At 42.1% G+C, this 23027-nt stretch overlaps 1 protein-coding gene and 1 non-coding gene across 2 annotated transcripts; both read left to right on the forward strand.

Moving 5' to 3' along the window:
* Positions 1–14980: 14980 nt before the first annotated feature.
* RPL39 (ribosomal protein L39) lies at positions 14981–21833 on the forward strand (the record flags this gene model as incomplete). Its single annotated transcript, XM_077485644.1, has 3 exons — positions 14981–15163; positions 17288–17391; positions 21658–21833. Coding segments are annotated over 3 exons (336 nt in total), but the record flags the coding sequence as incomplete, so codon positions are not given.
* LOC143989746 (small nucleolar RNA SNORA69) lies at positions 21451–21580 on the forward strand. The gene has a single exon (XR_013277070.1). It is a non-coding gene; the product is annotated as a small nucleolar RNA SNORA69 (small nucleolar RNA).
* Positions 21834–23027: the final 1194 nt, after the last annotated feature.

Here is a 23027-nt window from a genome sequence, read left to right on the forward strand (position 1 = left end):
CAGAAATGTCTACGCTTCGAGGTATAAAATCTTAATTTCCAGTTTGTAGCTCTGCCTTTCGGTCTAGCTACTGCACCTCGAGTGTTTACAAAGGTCCTGGCTCCTCCTTTTGCCAGGTTAAGGGCTCAAGGTAGAACAATACTAGCCTACTTAGACGATCTACTCTTGATAGATCAATCAGTAGCCCGCTTAAACCAAACTTTGATCACCGCAGTCAGCTACCTGGAAAACCTAGGTTGGTGTCTCAACCTAGAGAAATCCTCATTAAAACCATCAAGGAGATTGCAGTACTTGGGGCTGATCATAGATACAACTTAGAGGGTGTTTCTGCTCCAGGAATGGATCAGTTCCATAAAGGGAACTGATTCAGTTGGTCAAAACAAAGAAGAATCCTTCTATTTGACTTTGCATGAGATTGTTGGGAAAGATGGTGGCTTCTTTCAAGGTCGTTCCTTATGCGCAGTTTCATTCAAGACTGCTGCAAAACAGTATCCTGTCAACTTGGAACAAGAATCTCCAAGCTCTGGACTTCCCAATGTGTTTATTCCCCAATGTGCATCAGAGCCTCAACTGGTGGTTGATATCAAAGAATCTTCAAAAAGAGAAATCCCTTCTACCAGTTACATGGAAGGTGGTAACAGATGCCAGCCTTCTGGGCTGGGGAGCAGTCCTGGAAGAAGTGTCTGTCCAAGGGAAATGGTCCAAATCAGAGAGGATCTTGCCCATCAATATTCTAGAGATTCGGGCAGTACGCCTGGCCCTAGAAGCCTGGACGCTCAGACTACGGAATTGTCCTGTCAGAATCCAATCCGACAATGCCACAGTGGTGGCCTGTATCAATCACCAAGGGGGCACGAGAAGTCATGGGGCCCAGAGAGAGGTGAATCATATTCATTCTTGGACAGAAAGCAACACATTCCTTGCCTATCAGCAATTTTCATTTCAGGGATAGAGAATTGGCAGGTGGACTACTTGAGTCGCCAACAATTGTTCTTTCTGTCAATATCTCAAAAATGGGGGCGGTCCGGACATGGATTTGTTTGCGCCCAGATTCAAAAACAAGATTGACAACTTTGTGTTAAGGACAAGGGATCCAATGGCATGCGGAACAGATGCCTTGGTCTTTCCGTGGGATCAGTTTTCACTGATCTATGCATTCCTTCCTGTTCTGCGGCTTCCGTGTCTTCTTCGCAGGATCAAGCAAGAAGGGAAAGAGGTGATTCTTGTGGCCCAAGAGATCTTGGTTTGCCAAGATCATAAAAATGACGGTAGGGGACCCTTGGAACCTACCACTGTGGCCAGACCTTCTCTGGCAAGGTCCGTTATTTCATCCTATCTTGCAAACGCTAAATTTAAGGGTTTGGCTATTGAGACCCACATTCTAAAGGACTGTGGGCTGTCAGCTTCAGTAGTTTCTAATGCTAGGAAACCGGCCTCCAGAGTCATATACTATAGCATCTGAAAGGCATATGTCTCCTGGTGTTAATCCAGGGGTTGGCACCCCAGAAAATGTCATAGGTAGGATCCTTGAATTCCTACAGATGGGATTAGAAATAAAGCTGACCTTGAGTACTATCAAGGGCCAGGTGTTGGCCTTATAGGTATTTTTTCAACATCCACTTGCTTTACACTCTCTGGGGGGTATCTTTTTTTCAGGGGGTAAGGCAGATTAATCCCCCAGTTAGGTCACCCCTGGACCCTTGGGAATTCAAATTTAGTCCTGTCGGCTTTACAAAAACAGCCTTTTGGGCCAATTTGAGATATTCCCTTGGTCCTCTTGACGAGGAAAATAATTTTCTTGGTTACCATATCTTCTGCAAGAAGAGTATTGGAGTTAGCTGCTCTTTCTTGTAAAGAGCCATATTTGATTATTCATAAGGATAAGGTTGTATTACGACCTCATCCTAATTTCCTACCGAAGGTAGTGTCAGGTTTTCAGTTAAACCAGAATATTGTTCTGCTTTCATTTTTTTCCAGAACCTCATTCTGAAAAAAAGTCAGTAAAGTCACTACATTCTCTTGATGTGGTGAAGAGCGGTCAAGATCTATTTGAAAGTGACCGCTCAAATTCGTAAACCAGATGTTTTGTTTTTGTTGCCAGACGGTCCTAAAAGAGGACAGGCAGCATTGAAACCTACTATTTCTAAATGGATTTGTCAAGTGATTGTTTAAGCTTATGGTTTAAAGAGGAAAATTCCTTCTTTTCATATTAAAGAGCACTCCACCGGGGCTGTTAGTGCTTCTTGGGCAGTGCATCACCAAGCCTCCATGGCTCAAATCTGCAAGGCCGCAACTTGGTCTTCAGTCCATACATTTACCAGATTCTATCGAGTAGATGTAAAAGGTCATGAGAATAGCGCTTTTGGGCGCAGTGTACTGCAAGCTGCAGTATAAGTCCTCTAGTCTCTTAGTGCCCTACTTTTGTTGTGTCTCCCTCCCTTCAGTTGCCATTGCTTTGGGACATCCCACATAGTAACTACTATGACTCTGTGTCCCGTGATGTACGATAAGAAAATAGGATTTTTATTACCTGCAAAATCCTTTTCTTTGACGTACATCACGGGACACAAAGGTCCCTCCCTTCTTTTTTTTATAAACGTGTATTGCTTTGCTACAAAACTGAGGAACTCCCAGCAGTGGGAGGGGTTATATAGGGAGTGCACTTTTTGTCTTGGGGTGTACCAGTGTCCATCACCTAAAGGTGGCCTATAACCCACATAGTAACTACTATAGCTCTGTGTCCTGTGATGTACTTCAAAGAAAAGGATTTTATAGGTAAGCTGTTATAAAAATCTTATTTTCCTTGCAGTGCATTGGAAAATATTATTACGTCCTTTTTTTTTTTTGGCTTTCGGGAAGCGATGAGGGCTCATCAAAAATTGCAAGAATTGTTTTTATCTCTTTTTAAATCTGCAACTACAGAAAAATGTGTTGATCCTGCCAGAAATACACCAAACTTGTGGTTCCTGTGCATTGCTGCCTGTGCTGCAGTTAAATACAAAATTGTTTTATCGGCCCTACCTAGCAACAAATACCAGATACCTCCTTCCAGTATCAGTGGTAATCAGAAATGGGTGCATGTCCAGTTCTGAATGTATAATGCTCAAAAAACAATGGATTATTGCACTTAAGAGAAATCAACTTCCTTATTGATACAACTTCATAAATCCACACAACAGGGGTACAGCAAGAGGAGTGAGACTTTGGGGGTTATTTACTAAAGGCAAATCCACTTTTCACTGAAAGTACACTTGGAAGTGCAGTCACTCTAAATATAAGGGGCAGATCTGAAATGAGGGGAAGCTCTGCTGATTTTATCATTAAATTAGTGCAAGCAAAAATGCTGTTTTTTATTTTCCTTGCATGTTCCCCGTGGATCTACAGTGACTTTACTTCCAGTGCAAAGTGGATTTTCCTTTAGTAAATAACCCCCATTGAAAGTGTTTACTGCTAAAAAGCATTTAATCATAGATGATATAATTAATTAAGCACTTTTTTTTTTTTTTTTTTTAAGCCTGAAATGCCTTGTGAGTGCATTCTTTGTGACTGAGTTACTAAAGGATACATAGTTGGCTGTTGCTGACTGGCACTGTTCATGGCATTATACAGTATATTACTAAAATCAGCTCCATGGCTGAATGCAGAGGTTGGCACCTAAGTTCTCATTGCTCCTAATGTTCAGCTGCCTAGCAGCAGTTAAATTCCCTACACAATCTTTGTGCACTGCAAATGTATGCTTAGAATTCAGCTATACGGATGAAAAAATAGAAAATAAAGATTGTGCTGACAAAGTGTCATGGAAGAAAAACCAATTGGGTATAAAGATACCAGTTTCCAGTGATTGTTGGGTTTTTAGTCAATGATTAATAATTTGCACTACTCAACTTTTCTGATTCAATAGAACTATAAATGTATCTATCAGGAATAAAATCTGTTAGAGTGCAACTAGGACGGTGTGTCCCCAAAAAAAAAACACCTAATATCTGTATACCATAATGCAGCACACCACTTTTAGCCCCCCGTTCACGCTAAATCCGACGCTAAAATAGTGTGACTTCACTTGAAATCTCACAATTTCAAAGCCGCATGTCTGTGTGACTTGGCTGACATCTGTGGGACTCTATGCAAGTCGCACCTGATATCGCTAAAAAGTGCAGGAACTTCTTTCTCAAATCAGTACGGCTCCACAAAGTCACCACTGCGCTGATTTGAACAGTTCCTTTCGTTCCCGTGCCGACAATAGGGTGCAACTTGTCATGCGATTTGGACCTGTCAAATCGCATGGCACATCGCACTGGTGTGAATGGGGGCTTACAGTGATTTATGAAACTAATGACAGAGGGGAATCTACTAAAACTGCTGGAGCAGACAGAATCGGGAACAGCTGCATGTAGTAACCAATCCGCTTCTATTTTCAGCTTGTTCAGTTAAAGCCTCCTATTTTTTACAGTCAAGGAAGTTGTCATCTTGCACATGTGATAATTTATGGCACCAGACATTTGATGACTTGACAGTTTGGTTGAGAGCACAAGCAAATGTAACAGTCGTCATTCACTGCATGCCTTGATTGTAAAGCCTAGAACACACGGGCTGAATGTTGGGCGACATCGGCCGGTTCAATAGAAACATTCGGCCCATGTGTACTGCAGCCAGTCTAACAGAACCCTGCTTCTGTAGATGGAGCATGACTGAAGAAGGTCTGCCAATCAGCACTCTCAGCCATTGGCAGGAAGCAGTGCAATGTATGTTTTGGATAATCGGAGTTCTTATTTGTTTTTTCTTTTACTTTATTTAAAGTGTCACAGTGACATGTCATTCATGTCTCTGCGCAGCAGCGTGTTGTGCTGTTGTGTATTGACTTGAGGTGCTAGCCAGTGTGCTGAATGTGGCACATAGAAAACAATTGTCTTTTATGTGCCCTAGCGGTGACTGGCGTTTATCTAACATGGAAAAATGGAGCTCACTGCACATAGTATGAACAAGTTCTATTGGGAAGAAGATGCCATATACAAAAACACACCAGCAGAGCTAACTTTTTATCAAAGGTATATTGATGACATCATCATAGTATGGAATGGTAACCAAGATGCTCTAGAGAAATATTTAACAAAACTAAATGTGAATGACAAAAACATCCATTTAGAATGGAAAATACACAATAATAGAATTAATTTTCTAGACTTAGATATTTCCCTGGATAAAAATAAGATTATCACGAAAACGCATTTTAAAAACGTTGATGCTAATAGCTATATTTCCATCAACAGCTGCCACTTTAAGCCATGGTTGTTTAATATACCCAAAGGACAATTGGTTCGAATTAGAAGAAACTGTAGCAAAATTGATGATTATCTAGAACAAGCTGATTTAATTGCTACCAGATTCAAAGAAAAAGGATATGATGACGCCTTTATAAGAAAAGAAATTGAACATGTTAAAAGTATGGATAGGTTCAAGATGCTTAAAAACAACAGTAAGAACAAAAGTAAAAGTAATCCAGAAGTACCTTCGATTATATTGGATTATAATGTACAACACAAAGAAATCTCCCGTTTGTTAAGTCGACATTGGCACATATTGAAGAAAGATAAAGATCTGGGCAAACTCTTGCCGCAAAAACCTAATATTATTTTTAAAAGGGCTCCCACGTTGAGAGATATTATAGCCAAATCCGTGGTTGATCCACCCCCTAAAAGAGATTTTACTTTTTTTACTGGAAAAGGCTTTTATCCTTGCAAGAATTGCTTCACATGTCGACATGCCAAGAAATTTCAGAATAAAAGATCTGATTTTACTAGTACTATTACCGGAGAAACACATAAGATACGTGATTTTATTGGATGCCATACAGAAGGCGTGGTATATTGTTTACAATGTAGTTGTAAATTACAATACATTGGAAGAACAAAAAGAGCACTTAAAGTAAGACTAAAAGAACATATACAGAATATCATAAAGGGCTTTCCACAACACAGTGTCTCCAGACATTTCGATCAAGTTCACAATAGGGACCCTTCCCATTTAGAATTCTGGGGTATTGAAAGATTTAATCCTTCATGGAGGGGTAGCCATAAAATTAGAACCATCAGTCAGAAGGAATCTAGGTGGATTTTTACTATGAGATCTTTTTATCCTGATGGTTTAAATGTTGATTTTGATCTTAACTGTTTTTTAAACAATTTTTAAATATTTTTTTATGCATTATACTGTATACATTTTTATTATGATAGGATATTTCATGTAAAGTCTTGCTCTATTTCCGGTATGCCATTATTTTTTGGCACTTTAATTGGTGAACAGTCTGAGTTATATTTGACTATATCTACTATTTTTACATATATTTTTTATATTTCTTAAATATTTTTAAATATTTTATCTATTGCCGCTATTTATATTATATATATGCATTTTCTATACAGTGACGGAATATTTTAAATCCCTAGGATATTTTATTCCTTATCCACATGGTTTATATATTCCTATTTTGTATATTATGTTATTTATACATTCATGTCTATTGCGGTTTTTATATATAATTTTTTGATGATCTTAATATAAATTACTGGATATATATTATTATTTTTCAATTATTTTTCAATTTTATTACTTTTCGATTTTTAGGCTTTATATTTTGTAGTATTTATATTTCGTTCGGATTTTATATTTTGTTCGGATCCTTTTTGCTCTTTAAAGGGAGAATGCATATTTTTCTGTACACCATATTGTATTAAAATGGCCGAAGAATCATTTCCGGTCTAAAATGGTGGTGTACATACACTTCCCTTTCATCATTTTGGAGGAGCAAGATGGCGGAGTTTCTACATCCGGCCAACATGTTTGTTTTTACCTCTTCCAAAATGGTCGTTCGGACGCTTTTTACCTCTTTCAAAATGGTCGTTCGGACGTTTCCGGTCCGATCGTTTCTGGTTTTTCTCGTATATAAGTACGTTACGAACGGTCTAGCGTCATCCCCATGAAGAAGTCACGTGGTGACGTAACGCGTAGGGAGTGGCCGTAGGAATACCGGAACGAGCGTAAGACTGGCTGTACACGCCAGATCTCTTTCTGTTTGATATTTTCTTTTTAAATGTGAGAGTCCATTTGCTTTCTCTTAAATAAATTTATTCAGTTTTGGAAACCACTACACTATTGGAGTCCCCTTTCTCTCTCCCTTCCCCCTTCCCCTCTGTGTTTTCTTTAAGTTTCATACCACGAGGATACATATGCTGCAGCATTACTCATAAGAGATTGAATCGGCCCTCTAGTGGTAGAAGTGTATACCATTTGATGATTGTGCACAGAGAAGTGAAGGAGAAGTCCATTGGAATTGCTTTCTTTTGCCTTATTATTCCATCTCTGAGGTGAGAGTTCTGGGAGCCTGATCTTTTGGAACATTTGGTCCTGTTCTTTCTCCAGTGCTTTTTCACTACACACTTACACTATTGGTGTGTTTATTTTTGAAATATTTACATTGACTCTTGTTTTTCTTCACATTTTTATACATTATTTATTTTTTGTGGCATTATTTGCGCAGGACTCTTTTTTAATTAATGAACAAGTTCTGTTTTGTTAAAGAGGAAGTAAACCCTGATGGGTTTACTTCCTCTTTGTCTCCCTGCAAAGGTAAAGCATAATGGGCTATTATGCATCACATAGTAGCCCATTATGTGTCACTTACCTGACACAAGAGCCAGCGATGTCACCGCTGTCCCCTGTAGTCCAGAGCGTCCATCTTCCGGGTATCTCTGCTCCGGCCACTCACAGCGCCGAAGCAGCGATGATGTCACTCCCGCGCATGCGCACGAGAGCCGCCACTAACGGCATATCGCCATTAGCAGCTGCATGCTGCTAACGGCGATAGTGCGCCTACGCATGCGCCGTAGACAGCTGTGACTGTCTCTTAGTAAATATCTCCTAAACCGTGTAGGTTTAGGAGATATTTTTTGGACCTACAGGTAAGCCTTAATCTAGGCTTGCCTGTAGGTCAAAGTGGTTTGTAAGGGTTTACAACCACTTTAAGTGGACACTAAACACTGATTAAAAAAAAAAAAAAAAAACCTATTTAAAGCAGAACTCCAGGATCGGCAAAAAAAAAAAAATCCCCTAGTAGTACACACACACACACACACACACACACACACACACACACACACACACACACACACACACACACACACACACACCACCACCACACACACACACACTCACCCCACTAAACAGTTATTACATTTGTGAAATTCCTTATCATTGAAGGGATAAGTCTAATTGAATTTTCAGGAAGTCAGCTCTATAATTAAAAAAATGCATCATGTATTCTGCCAAGGAGGATCTGTTAGAACAGTGGTTACATCACATCCTCTTCTCTCTTTAACTACATTTCTCATGAACCTTCGGGAATTGCAGTGAATATGGGAATGCACACTAGGCCTGTACATGTTAAATGTGAACAAGCCCACTTCAACATAAATCACACCCCCTCATTCTGCAGCCAGCCATACCTCTCAATAAAACACAGCAGGATAGGTAGGTTACAGCCTTATAAATGCAAAGCATATTTGTGCTCTCCCCCCTCCAGCCACAACAGCAGATAAACATATTGCCCTTACTTGCTTTATGTAATCAATACTGAACTGTAATACATAAAAGGAGAAAAAGTTGAGACTTTATATGAAGCCATGACCATCCGGTACACAGGTCTCCATCCCTATTTATATGAAAACATTAAGGGGACAAGGGGGGAAAAATATGGGAAACATTGGGACTTTATATGAAACACACCACTCGGGTCGGATGAGACATACGATAAATATAGTATATATTATTAAATAAGTGGCCATAATGGGCATATTATAATAGTTGATAAAAGAATCTTTTTTTAATAATTGGATCAATAATTGGATACAGTACACATAAAACATAATTATACCATCATAGCAATGTACAATTCATAACAAAATAAACAATGTAAACATATGGTACAATATGTACCCAGAATAGGCACAGATATAAAAATGAAGTTATTCAAAAAATTTAATGACTCAGCCGAATAAAACCCATAATGTACACATGGATACCATGATAAAGCACCAAATATATAAGCGCGACGCGTTTCGTGGAGTAGTATCCACTCATCAGGAGCAACCAGTCTGGGAATAGATTGTAAATATATAATTAATTGATAGTCATATATTGACATAGGAAGAGAGGGAACACCAAACAGATGGTCCTAGCACTCTTACCTATGGGTGTCTGATAGAGATAGGAGATAACGTATATAATATACATATAGTGGAGGACATCGGGGGATAAGGACACATCCACCACCTGGAGCTGAGGTGGCAAACACTGCGGCAGCAGGACAGGACCATACAGGGCTTAGGAGTGACAAAAGATGCAAGAGTGGACTCCCCCATTCCAAAGTTGTAGAGGTAAATATAGAACCCCAAAAAGTATGCTGTAATACATGCTGGTATCCATGTGTACATTATGGGTTTTATTCGGCTGAGTCATTCAATTTTTTGAATAACTTAATTTTTATATCTGTGCCTATTCTGGGTATACTGTTGATACATATTGTACCATATGTTTACATTGTTTATTTTGTTATGAATTGTGCATTGCTATGATGGTATAATTATGTTTTATGTGTACTGTATCCAATTATTGATCCAATTATTAAAAAAATATTATTTTATCAACTATTATAATATGCCCATTATGGCCACTTATTTAATAATATATACTATATTTATCGTATGTCTCATCCGACCCGAGTGGTGTGTTTCATATAAAGTCCCAATGTTTCCCATATTTTTCCCCCCTTCCCCCCTTGTCCCCTTAATGTTTTCAATACTGAACTGTAGACTCATGCCTATAATTATATATTATACACCCTGTACTCTGCTGTAATACAGTATTAGAAATATTCCTCTTCCTGTGCTTTGAGATCTTTCTAACAGCAATCGGTGCTTGTTTGGTGTATAAGAACATCCTCAGCCACACCACAGAAAGAGCCAGGACATGCTGCTTTACATCAGCATGTGGCACAAGTACCGTAAATGTCGACATGAAAAACAAACAAAAAAAGTGCAGCACTAACTTACTAATCATTAATGGTGGAACCCTCTAATGTATGGAAATCTCAATAAACTTCAATATCAGTGCAATCTTCTCAGTACCCATAAGTGCGGTCTCATCATCAGTGCCCATATGTGCAGAGCAGGGATCATTACGAGACACCAGCTGTGTGACAGAGCGGGGGAATCTCGGGCTGTGACAGATCTTGTATCTAGGTGTATTTAAAGAGGAGCTGCACCTAAAAAAAAAAATATTAAAAGCCAGCAGCTACTAATATTGCAGCTGCTGACTTTTAATAAAATCACACTTACCTGTCCCAGGTTCCAGCGATGTCGGCGGCAGATGACGAGCCACCGCCGCCATCCTCTGTCAGGGAATCGGGAAGTGAAGCATGACGGCTTCACTGCCCGGTTCCCTACTGCGCATGTGCCTCGCTTATAGTCCCCCGCTGTGTCTCTGGGAACTGTGTGTTTCCCAGAACACAACGGGGGGGGATGGAGCGTCTGCGGGGATCTGCGGCGGTCTGGCCGGAAGTGGGTGCAGTTACCTGGATTATCCAGGTAACTGCACCCCCCTCCCCCCTGAAAGGTGCCAATTGTGGCACCGGAGGGGGGGAGGGATCAGATTAGCGGAACTTCCCCTTTAGGGTGAAGAACCGCTTTAAAATACCGATCACTGTAACGTCCCGCCTCTTAGACTGGCTATGTTCTGTCAATCACAAAGCCAGTCTAAGAGGCGGGACGTTACGGCGATTGGTATTTCATATACAAGATCTGTTAAAGCCAGAGATCCCCACTCTGTCACCCGGCCGGTGTCTCCTAATGATCCCTGCTCTGTAGTGAGAGATGGTGGGGCAGTGCAGGGGTGATGCTAGTAGAGGAGGAGGAGAGGAAACCACCTCCATGGGCGGTACAGAACGGGGATTGTGAGACCCCTCCGCCCACTATAGTAAGCAGGGATGGAAGTACAAGTACCTGTTTGCTTTTAGGGAATTACTGGTGGGCAGTGACAAAACCGCTGGCTGATGATACAGGAGGAAGGGCAGCCAGCGGTCTTACAAACAGGAAATTACTGGGCAGTAATGGTTTTTCTTCAAGATCAGCAGGCTACTACAGAAGAACTACAGAACTCAGAAGAACATGGATGGCAAAGTCGGTGAAGGTAGATCAGCAACAAGGACGTGGAAAAAAGTTTTTTCTTTAAGTACTGTATGTATTCCTCAGGAAATGTCCCTTCTATCAACATCTGCCACCTCCAAATCTCCAAATAAATGTTTCTGCTGCTGTGACCCGACTTCCTGTTAGATGGTGGCTAGGTTCGTTCTCCATGGTCCTGCTGTAGAAGAATGTAACCACTCTCTCGCTCATTTTTAACCACTTCCCGACGGCGCACGCCGATGTACGTCGGCAGAATGGCGTACAGGTACGTCCAATCTTAAATGCCGCCCTGCCATTGTGGACACGCCGGTGGCGGCGCGCCCGCGTGTCGGTTGGGACCCCCCGTGAGTCCGGTCGTGGGTCCCGCGGACTTGATCGCCGTGGGCATACCCGCGATCGTCTCACGGGGCGGCTGGGAGATGCCGTTGTAAACAGCATCTCCCCGTTCTGCCTAGCAACAAGTGACGCTGATCTCTGCTCCATGTGATTGGAGCAGAGATCAGTGTTCACTAAAAGAAAGCCCAGCCCCCAACAGTTAGTAACACGCCCCTAGGAACACTTAACCCCTACACTGCCACCCACTGGTTAACTCCTTCACTGCCAGTGTCATTTACACAGGAATCAGTGCATTTATATAGCAGTGATTGCAGTATAAATGACAATGGTCCCAAAAATGTGTCAAAAATGTCCAATGTGTCCGCCATAATGTCGCAGCCACAATAAAAATCGCTGATCGCCACCATTACTAGTAAAAAAATAAATGATTAATAAAAATGCCATAAAACTATCCCCTATTTTGTAAACGCTATAACTTTTGCGCAAACCAATCAATAATCGCTGCCCGTGTAAAGGAGGCCCTAGAAATGTTATCAAGAAAAACAGATTACAGGGCCATTAAGGATGCATATGGATTATTTTGGAGAATACGGATATTGTTTAGTGTCACTTGAAATCAATGGGTTTTGTTCTGTTTAAAACTTTGAACATGAAAGCTAAAATCTGATTGTTTGCCAGGCACAGCTGCGCCAGATTTAGTAAATTCCCCTCAAGGTATTGTGGTGAAAATATATTCTAAAGCAGGGGTGATAAACTCAATTTCATAGTGGGCTGCATCAGCATGATGATTGCCCTTAAATGGGTGGTTTTATCTGTAAGACTAGATGTCAAGAGCCCCCTAACCATCAGAAGTCAAGAGTCCCCCACCTTCCCTTACATCTCAGTGCACCACCCCCCCCCCCCCCCCTTTACCTTGTGCTGCTGCTGGGAACAAGCGGGGAAGCAGAAATTGCAAGGTCTGAAGGATTACCGGAGGGGGTGCTATGGCTACAGGGTCTGTAGGAGGAGTTCTGTCCTCCTCTCTGCTGCCAACCACTGAGACAAAGCGGGGGCGGAGCCGCAAGTGCAGGAGAAGTGCGAGGGCCACATGAAATGGCCTGGTGGGGCAAGTGACATATGTGTTCTAAAGTATCCAAACAAGTGTTGCAAAAAAAAAATATGACTACTTAGTCTCTTTTGTCTTCACATTCCAACAAATAACTTTTTTGTGTGTCAGACTTCTATTTATCTATGAAACACCACTGTGTACGTGGACAACAAATTCGCTGCCACTACCACCTGTGTGTAAAGGGAAACTAAACAGAGCAGCTTGATCTCTTTGAATGGAAAAAGTCTATCAGTGCTTATTTGTAAACCAATCCTCACTTCGGCTTTCTCCTCCTCCACCTCCTCCTCCTCCTCATTCAAAGCCATGCTGAATGAGTAACAAAATGAACACAGTGTAAAACAGTAAAATATTTTATTTCTCCAAGTAAAGAATCACTCTCCAGTCACATGTATAAGCGCTTCCAATCACATTGATTGTATAATGTTTAATTATAAATGTAACCCCACCGGGTTCCATTTCTCATCGGAACAAACAAGGAGCAGCTCGCTGAGGGGAATTTCCAAGCATGTCTGATATGACTCCACCTCCCGATGTGTCTAAACCTGGGGTCTCCAAACTTTCTAAGCAAACTGCCAATTTACTGTCCTTCCAGCTTTAGGGAGGCCGGACTGTGCCTAGTGGGTGTAAAAAAATAAATAAAAAGCCCCGGGATCAGTGCCGCATCTTTGGTCTCAATGGAAGAAATAGTGTCCCATTGTTGAGATCAATTAGAAGACTAGTGCCCCATTGTTGAGATCAATTAGAAGACTAGTGCCCCATTGTTGGTGTCAGTAGCAGGAATGGTGCCCCAGTGTTGGTGTCAGTTGGTGAAATAGTGCCCCAAGGGCCAGATAAAGACAAGCAACGTGCCATAGTTTGGAGAACAGTGGTCTAAACCATGGTGTATAATGTTTCTTCCCATAAAATACTGTTTCCAGTATTGCATCCCTGTCCTGCTGTGCCTCAGTCTCTTTCAGCCTCTTCTTGCATTGGCTGTACACCTTTGCTCTGGACTGGCTCCCTGACTGTTGATGGACTCATTCTCTAGTAACGTGTGTTAGCGCAGAAGCTTGTAGTCTCTCCCAGAGGTGCATATGATAAGATGGTATTGAAAGAACACAACCAGGAGACAGTTGTCACCCCGTACATGCCAACTGTCCCAGATTTGCCAGGACGATCCCATATCTTGGCCCCCCTGTCCTACTAAGGCTGTGTCCTGGCCATGTCCTGAGATCACAGCATCAACCTAACCTGAGTTACTGCACATGTGCATCAATTGAAGCATCAGATCTATAAGTGGGCAATTCCAACATTATTGGCGGTAGGCTCTGGGTGGGACCAACCTGTAAAGTGGGCATGATGGGCAGTTCCCTCATATTTAGAGACAGGATCAGCGCAGGACTATCACAAAAAAAAAAAATGAAAATAGTTTGGACACGCCCACCCTGAAAGTGGGCCAATGAAATGCAGGCTGTAGGTAGGGCTAGCTGTGTTCTGGTATCTAGGATTATAATGTCAGTTATGTAGGTATAGGACACCTCCTGCCACGCCCCCTTATAGGAGAATTCTACCAAAAAAATGATTAGTTAAAGTGGTTGTATACTCATTTTTTTTACTTTTACCTACAGGAAAGCCTATAATAAGGCTTACCTGTAGGTAAAAAAAATATCTCCTAAACCTGTACGGTTTAGGAGATATTCCCCTCGGTATGCGCCACTGACTGCAGCGGCGCATGCGCACAAGGGGATTCTCGGCTGAAAGCCCGGCAGTGGCCGGACCCGGCCGGGATGAAATCACCAGCGCGCATGCGTGGGATTGACGATATCGCGGCTCCGGCCACTCACAGCGCCGGAGCCGCGATACCCGGAAGAAACGCAGAGGGAGCATGTCAGCTCCCTTGGCGTGGATCGGACCAGATGTCGGGGCCTCGTTCTAAGGTAAGTATTTCATAATGAGCTAGTATGCGGTGCATACTAGCTCATTATGCCTTTTCCTTTGCAGGTAGAAAAAAAAAACACATCTGCGGGTTTACTCCCGCTTTAAACCCACAAGTGCATTTTTCCCACTACTATTCCTTTATATTGGCTTTTGACAATTACAAATGCAGCGATTTGGAAATTGGATGAAAGGTTTAGCGCGGAGAAACTCTTTTTGAAAGATAAAAAGTGCATTTTACATACAACTATATAGATCAGACCAAAATGAGGGACAAAGGAGGAGGAAAGAGGGACAGAGGGGCATTTTTACAAATCGTGGACAGTTCCTCGAAATCAGGGACAGTTGGGAGCTATGGTTTTAGTGATTGGATAACACACTGTATGTGATCCACGGTATCAGGAGCAATTCCTTCCGTAGCCATTGGGTGGAGCAAGTATTTCTCTCAGACTCTCTACAGAGCGCCTCCTCTGTTCTCTATGGTACCGCATCACTAACCTGTGCTCTGCGCCTTCCGGTTTCCTCTTTCTTAGCCGCCATTGTGGTGACAGGGTCTGTTCGGCTCAAGATGGTGAGTGAATCTGGTGTAATCCTCGGTAGTGGTGCGGAATGTTGTTATGGATGGTGTGGTTTAGGAATGAAGAGACAGTGAGCGGCCGAGTGATGTGAATATGGAGTGCATACCGCAGTGATGTCCCGGCAGAGGCCGCTGTTCTCGGTGGATGCTGAACGCTGGTTTATATCATGGCTGCGCCCTGTGTGTGGTACAGATAATGTACATCTTCACAGTCAGGAATACACCCCTCCCCCCCTCCTCGCCATTTCTCTCGCTATGAAGCCTTTGTTGGGCCCATAGCAGGCCTATTAGGGGGTGTCCGTGTACAGCACGGAGCTCCATCTATAACATGATGGTCTAGAACAGGGATATGTAATTAGTGGACCTCCAGCTGTTGCAAAACTACAAGTCCCATCATGCCTCTGCCTCTGGGTGTCATGCTTGTGGCTGTCAGAGTCTTGCTATGCATCATGGGATTTGTAGTTCTGCAACAGCTGGAGGTATACTAATTGCATATCCCTATTCTAGATGCTTCTTAAGAAATCTCGGGCTCCTCCTCTACCTGTAGTGTGCTTGGTGACTGCATAGTATATGGAGGGGACCCCAGTCATGCCCCTAGAGGTGTAAGGATGGGGGCTTCTACAGCTGTGTGTTCTGAAGTCTGTAGACAGTTTCCTTTTTAGTGCCTCTGTATAATGTTTTGTGCTTTTGTAGTTCTGAAATTCAATGCATTGCACGGGATGCCCTTTTTGTTTTAAGGCAACATTAAAGGCTCTTGTGTTTAAAAAAAAAAAGTTATACTTGTTGTCTGCTCTATGCAGTGGTTTTGCACAGAGCAGCCCTGATCCCTCCCCCCCCTCCCCTCTCCCCTGTTTTTCAGGTCCCCTGCTGGCACTCCTGGCTCCTCCTCTTCAGCCAGTGCCCCCGATAGCAAGCTTGGGGCACTGGTGTGTGTGCTCGCTCCTGAGCCCCCACCCCTGCTCTCTAATTGGCTGTGATTGACAGTATCGGGAGCAAATGGCTCCCGCTGCAGTCTCAGCCAGTGCGAGATCAAGGAGAAACTTGGCTCTCATGCACATCACTGGATTGAGAGGGAGCTCAGGTAAGTATAAGGGGAGGGGGGCCACACCCCTCATTATGCACCGCCCACCACATGCACACACTGTGACACTTAGTAGGGGTTCTTCTCTGTGGAACTGCTGCCACTTTTCAAAAACAGTGGGGCTCCACCCACACAGCTGCATCATTCATTCAGTGATCTGTGAATGAGCTCAGTCTTGTCTTTCATTACAGCAGACTACATAGTTCATTCACAAGCCCTGCAGCTTTCAAGCTGGCAGCCTGTACAGGGTGTAAGCTGCAGGAGCCTGATGTTGCACCCCTGACCCACTGAATATTGTGGGTGCAATATTTTGCTTTCTCGGGGGGGGGGGGGGTGGAAGATGGTCAATAAGTGCAAAAAAAGTTTTTATTTTTCCCCAAAGGTGCCCTTCTCTAACTTTATTGTGCACATGCCAAAACGCTTCATAACAGTGTGAAACCAGCGGGGTATTGAGGGAATTGCATTGGGAGATTTCCTGGCCTGTAAAAGATGGATATTTATTATTTCTGTCCCTTGACGGTCACCATGACAAGAGTGTGAATCTTCCTAGTGAGGACACAGCTGTAAGAACCTGAAGGATTCTAACCTTTCTACAGTCAAAAACAGAATGTCTAATCTTTGTGAACTTAAAATGTTATATATAAAACAAAGGAGCATAAAGCTCATAGAATAGGAAAGACTCTGGGGGAAAATTTCCTAAAGATTTAGTGGGAACAGTAGGGACTATTGCGGTATCAGATAATAATCTTGTGTGAACTTAAAATGTTACATGAAAGGCCCCCTGTACTCTGATACATGGAACAATGTCTGTAAAACTCTATAGAGAAATTTGTCCAAAGCTGACTAACTTGCAGTCAGATAGTACTATTCTACTTTTCTTCCATAAACTCTGAAGTGGATAATTCTGGATATACGTTGATTTTGATTATTTTCTTAAGAATTCTAAAGATTGTTCAGTCAGATTGTAATGTGCGTATTCTGTTTAGCTTCATCATGTTGTCATAGCACTAACATTTTTGTTTTGCCTCTGTCCCCAGTCGTCCCACAAGACCTTCAGAATTAAGAGGTTTCTTGCTAAGAAGCAGAAACAGAATAGACCAATCCCACAGTGGATCAGAATGAAAACTGGCAATAAGATCAGGTATGTGTGAACACGTCCAGATATATTTGAACTCACAAATCTTGTGCTACTTAAAGGTTAAGTATTTAGGGTGTAACATGCTCCTGCTCCCCCCCCCCATCACCTTCTTCCCTGCAGCTGTTTTAAAATGGGCTCCTCCCACAACCGCATCATTCATTCACAGGTATATCTGAATGAGTAAACTACAAGTCCCATCTCGCATGTTGGCAGACGGACTTTTAGTTCTCAATGCACTGAGTATGCTGATCAGCATGGTCGTAGTTCAGTCACTTATTCTCCAGCTTTCTAACTGAAAGCCTATATTGAGGTACAGGCAGAAAGCTGGAGGTAGAGTGCACAAGAGCCTGACATTGCACTCGTGATACACTGATCACAGCTGCAATGCTTTGCAGGCTCCTGTATGGGGAAAAACACATGCACCTTTTTTCTGCAAAATGTACATTTTGTTATCTTTTCCTAAAAGGTGAACTTGGCCTTCAAAGCATAGCTCCATCCAAATATATGGAGGTTCCAACCTGTCTCCACTCTAATAAAAAAAAAAAAAAAAAAAAAAAACTTATCCCTGCAGATTTCGCATGGTAGGGAAGGACCTGTTAGGGTGCAGGAAGTGAGTTTCCTATTCTCCAAAATTAACATGTCAAGATTCTTTTGACAGACGTTCTAACTAACTACTGGTATCAGTGCCAATACCGATCATTTACATGAGTACTTATACTTGTGCGAATGTTCCGATACGAAAACGGTTACCTTTAGACCATTTTCACATGTGTGGGGCCTGTTTCAGTGCTAATTGTAAGGAGTCCCGTGTGGTTTCATTCAGCAGTTCAGGTGCAAATTATTCAGGTGTATGACACCTGAACCGGACCAAAAAAACGTAGCGGACTTTAAAATTGCACTGCTGCCGGCCCGCACATATGTGAGCCATCTCCATAAAAAGCCGGTTTGGATCACGTCATGCAATTCGGTTCAGAATACATCCAATGTGCATATGTGAACCAGGGCTTACCGTAAGTCCGCAGACTGTAACCACCACCTTTTTATAGAGGTGTGAGGTCACAGCAGTGTGAGATGTTGCATACTAGGTGAGGTCAAGTCCAACCTATGTGTGTGAGTATGTCAGTATTACATTGTATGTCCTTGTATGTTGCGGTCATTCGGGTGCTTATTTAATAGTTTCTTGAAACTTATCAATGCCCCCCCCCACTGAGACCATCGCTCTTGGAAGGGAATTCCATATCCTTTCCACTCTTTCAAGAACCTTTGACATAGTGTAAGGTTAAACCTCTTATTTTAATTAGTCTTGTTAAACTCCCTTACGCAAAATTTTTATCCCTATTTTGGGTTTACCAGTATTTGTATATTGAAATCATATCCCCTCTCAAGCGTCTCTTCTCCAGAGAGAATAAGTTCAGTGCTCGCAACCTTCCCTCATAACTAATATCCTCCAGATCCTTTATTAGCTTTGTTGCCCTTTTTTGTACTCGCTCCATTTCCAGTACATCCTTCCTGAGGACTGGTGCCCAGAACTGGACAGCATGCTCTAGGTGCGGCTGGACCAGAGTCTTGTAGGGTGGGAGAATTATTATTTTATCTCTGGCATTAATCTGCTTTTTAATGCATACCAATATTCTGTTTGCTTTGTTGGGCTCAGCAATGGCATGCAATACCAAGCTATCATCTACTAGCGCCCCAGGTCATTTTCTATCCTAGATTCCCACAGAGGCAAGAACGATAATTCATGAATCCATGCCAATTACTGCTAATGATACCGTTCTCATTACTGAAGTCCTTATCCCCACCAAGAGTTTACAAACTATTCATGTTAGGCTAACTGGCCTGTAATTCCCAGGGATGCATTTTGGGCCCCTTTTTAAATATTAGTGCTACTTTGGCTTTTCTCCAATCAGCTGGTACTATTCCAGTCAGTAGACTGTCAGTAAAAATTAGGAACAATGGTCTGGCAATTGACTGAGTACCCTCGGGTGCAAGCCACCTGGTCCCAGTGATTTATTAATGTTAAGTTTCCCAAGTCTAAACCATGGAGGTGCTTCCTGTGATGTGTCATGAGGATAAACACTGCAGTTTTGGTTACTGAAGCCCCTACTGATCTGACACCTGTGTGCAGTGTTGGACTGTGCATAGATGTTTCAAACCAACAGTGTACACAAATGGTGTCCAAAAAAGCGCATTATACTGCAAATACTAGCAAGGGATTTGTTACCAAGAGTTGTACAGGAATGAAGTGTTACCAAGATATCCCTGTATATGGAATCTTTTAGATTTTGACCCTGCGGTGAGAAAAATAAAGTTGCATGTAATATCTTTATTCTGAAGTTTTATGAATGTCATTGCCAAGGCACATTATCTTGCATGTATTACATTGGAATGGTTTTTGTAGTAGAGCTTTGTGCTGGTGTCTTGTGACTGACTGGGAAATACCCCCATGTATGTAGTGCACTCAGAGCAGTGTTTCTCAACTCCAGTCCTCAACACCAACAGGTCATGTTTTCAGGATTTCCACTATTTTGCACAGGTGATTTGATCAGTTTTCACTGCCTTAGTAATTACCATGTCCTTTTCATCTGAAGGGAAATCCTGAAAACATGACCTGTTGGTGCGTCTTGAGGACTGGAGTTGAGAAACGCTGTATTAGAGCAGTCAGATTACTGTAAAATTTGAGTCGGCATCCATGTGTTGCACGAAAACTTCATATTTCACGGTTTCATGTATTTTGCTCCAATTTGGTGCAGCTCGGTTGCTCTGTAGTACAATCCAGAAGGTGGTTTGTCAAATGTTAGTCATACCATCAAGAAAATTTTTTAGGGACCCTGTCAGCATGTAAAATAACTCCCAAATCTTTATGTAAAAGACATATATCCTCACTTTTCTGGCTGGTAGTGGGAGAGCTCAGGGTTTGGTCGCTCATCCAACACGCTATTCATGTGTAGATTGCACATCCTCTGCTGGCCAATGTGGTTGCTCTGGCTGATCCCCTATGTCTGTGATGGTGAACCTTGGCACCCCAGATATTTTTGAACTACATTTTCCATGATTCTCAACTACACTGCAGAGTGCATGGGCATCATGGGAAATGTAGTTCCAAAACATCTGGGGTGCCAAGGTTTGCCATCACTGTTCTATGTCATCATAGGTCAGGTTAATGACAAGAAGCTTGGTGGGAGGAAATGCTGAAGCCAGCAGGCGGTGGGACAATCCTGAAAGTGCAGGTTTCTCAGTGAGCGATGTTTTGTGATTTAGTATGGGAAATTTTGTAATCTTTTTGCAGGGGATTATTTTTGGCTATTTTGAGATGGGTCACTTTAAGCTAGCAGTGCTCAGATTTCAAAGAATGGTCAGATATGCAGACATGGACCTTATGGCCCATACACACAATAAGAAAGTTGTGCAAAAAATGCCACATTCAAAGCAATTGTGATAATCTGATCATTAGTGCATCTTTCAAGAGCTGATCACAATTCATGTAACATCCAGTGGGACCAGCACAAAATATTTTCTTGTACAAATTCCATTTAATCAGTACAGTACTTCCAAATTTTTTTTTAACTTTTTAGTAAACTGCTTTTTCAATATGAGACTATCATTTGCCCGATAATCTGTGTGTACCAGGCATTACTCTGCCAGGTCAGCCAAACATTCATGTTTATTGCTGTTAGTAAGGGGGAGAATGATTACTAAACAGACAAATGTTATAATTGGAGCAGGTCTACTAGGCCACCCCCAAAAATCCCTGATTTCAGCATCTCCTGTTATTTCAGTGAAAAGCTTTCATTTAATTATAATGTCTGAAATACTTGTTGAAGTTGTTGTCAGTATGTTGAATATTTTAGGCAGAACAATGGGTTATGGATGTTTGCCTGTTCTTGCTGGACTCTGCGATCTGCCTCAATTTTCCGTTAGACCAGCACTTTTTTTTCTATTGGGATCTGGGTATTGACTTCTTCCAGTGTGTTGTAGTTTTTTTACCATTTTGTATGGATTTAGCGTATACCTTGGCTTTTAGACAAATCGTACAGTTTGTATTACTAGACTTCATGCGCAAAAGCAGGTTGCAATTACAGTGCTTTCTCTTAATGGAAGTGCTGTCATTATCCTGCTGATAGTAAAGATGTCAGCTTGTCTGTTTTCAGCTTCACATTTGTGGAAACATTCGGCATTGACAACTACAGTTTTTTCATCTTTATTTTTTCCTCCAGTATAAATCTGCTGCATGAAATATTTAATTACACCTACTTCATCTTTTTATAGGTATAACTCCAAGAGAAGACACTGGAGAAGGACCAAGCTTGGCCTGTAAGAAGTGGCGTCCATGGAAGCTGGGCATCCTGCGGGTTACTTGCCAAGACCTGATAAACATCTTATACAGTTATATTGTAGCAGTATCTGCTTTTTCCACTGCAAATAAACCGAACATCTACACTTTATTTTTGTTTTTTCTTCTTTCCCTGTCCCAAATAGTCAAAATTGTAAAGGTCTTCAGATGATCGAACTGGTTAGTTTATGCATTATATAATTAGTAGCGGGTAGATACTGCATATTAGGAATATGCACAGCTTGCAGGAAGCGACAAGGACACTGAACTTCTGGCAAGATCTGACAGTACTTGCTGAAAACATTCCTTTCCTGAAAATTAATGCAATGACCACATAACTGGTAATCAGTGTTTTGACTTTAGTGTGGCTCTGTCCAGACAGCCGCATCATCAAGTCACAGGGATCTGTGAATGGGAGGATGTCCCATTTGCCTCAACAGCGCAAGTGAGGTGATGTCACTGCCTTCTTACCACCTCCATCCTCCTAACAAATACTAGGGATGGGATAAAAACTTTGCAAGGGGCCTATACATTGCAAAGCTCTGAGGGGTTTAAATGCACATTTTTCATTTTACTAATGTGGGTACATTCATTACAAAAGTTCTAATATTTGTATCCCATGGATGGTTTGGTGTCATCTAGTTAAATATTTTAGTAAGTTTACCCATTAACCAGACAGTCACATTACAATTAAGCCTATAGAACAGGCATGTCCGGCCCACAGGCCAATCGCGGTCCTGTTTTGAATGGCCCGCCTGGTTATTTAAACATGTATATCTTTTGTGGCCCCTGACGATCTCCTAGCGCCGGGGCCACAAAAGATATATAGGCTGGCTGCCTCGGATGGAGGAGGCGGGACGAGTGCCGTGCACACAGGAGTATTTCTTGTTTACACGGCAGCCTCTGTAATAGGAAGTGCAGTCTCCGGCGCTGCCATTGAACGACTGTTTTGTCCATCAAGAGGTGAGACTTTCTCTTAAAGAGGCTGCTGTGTAAACGGGAGATTCTCCTGTAGGATATCTTTGGCGCTCTTCCTGTCCCCTCCAAGGCTGCACTGATGGTAATGGTGAGTGCATTCCTGGCAGTGGTGGTTCTGCAGGTGGGCACTGACCCTTATTTTACTTCAGTTCTTTAAAATGTAAAAAAAATTAATTAATTTTTTTCCTGAAACTTCCCTCTTAAAGCAAAGGTGTTCTATGCCAATAAATACGGTATATCCAAATACACCTGAGTTAATCTTTTCACTGCACACAGCCACAAAGGCAAGAGAATTCTTGTTGGGCTGTGTATTAGGCTGCTTTCACAC

This window comes from Lithobates pipiens, unplaced genomic scaffold (assembly GCF_037356315.1).
Source record: "Lithobates pipiens isolate NorthernLeopardFrog02 unplaced genomic scaffold, aLitPip1_a1.2 Scaffold_1, whole genome shotgun sequence".
In the NCBI taxonomy this organism is placed as follows: Eukaryota; Metazoa; Chordata; class Amphibia; order Anura; family Ranidae; genus Lithobates; species Lithobates pipiens.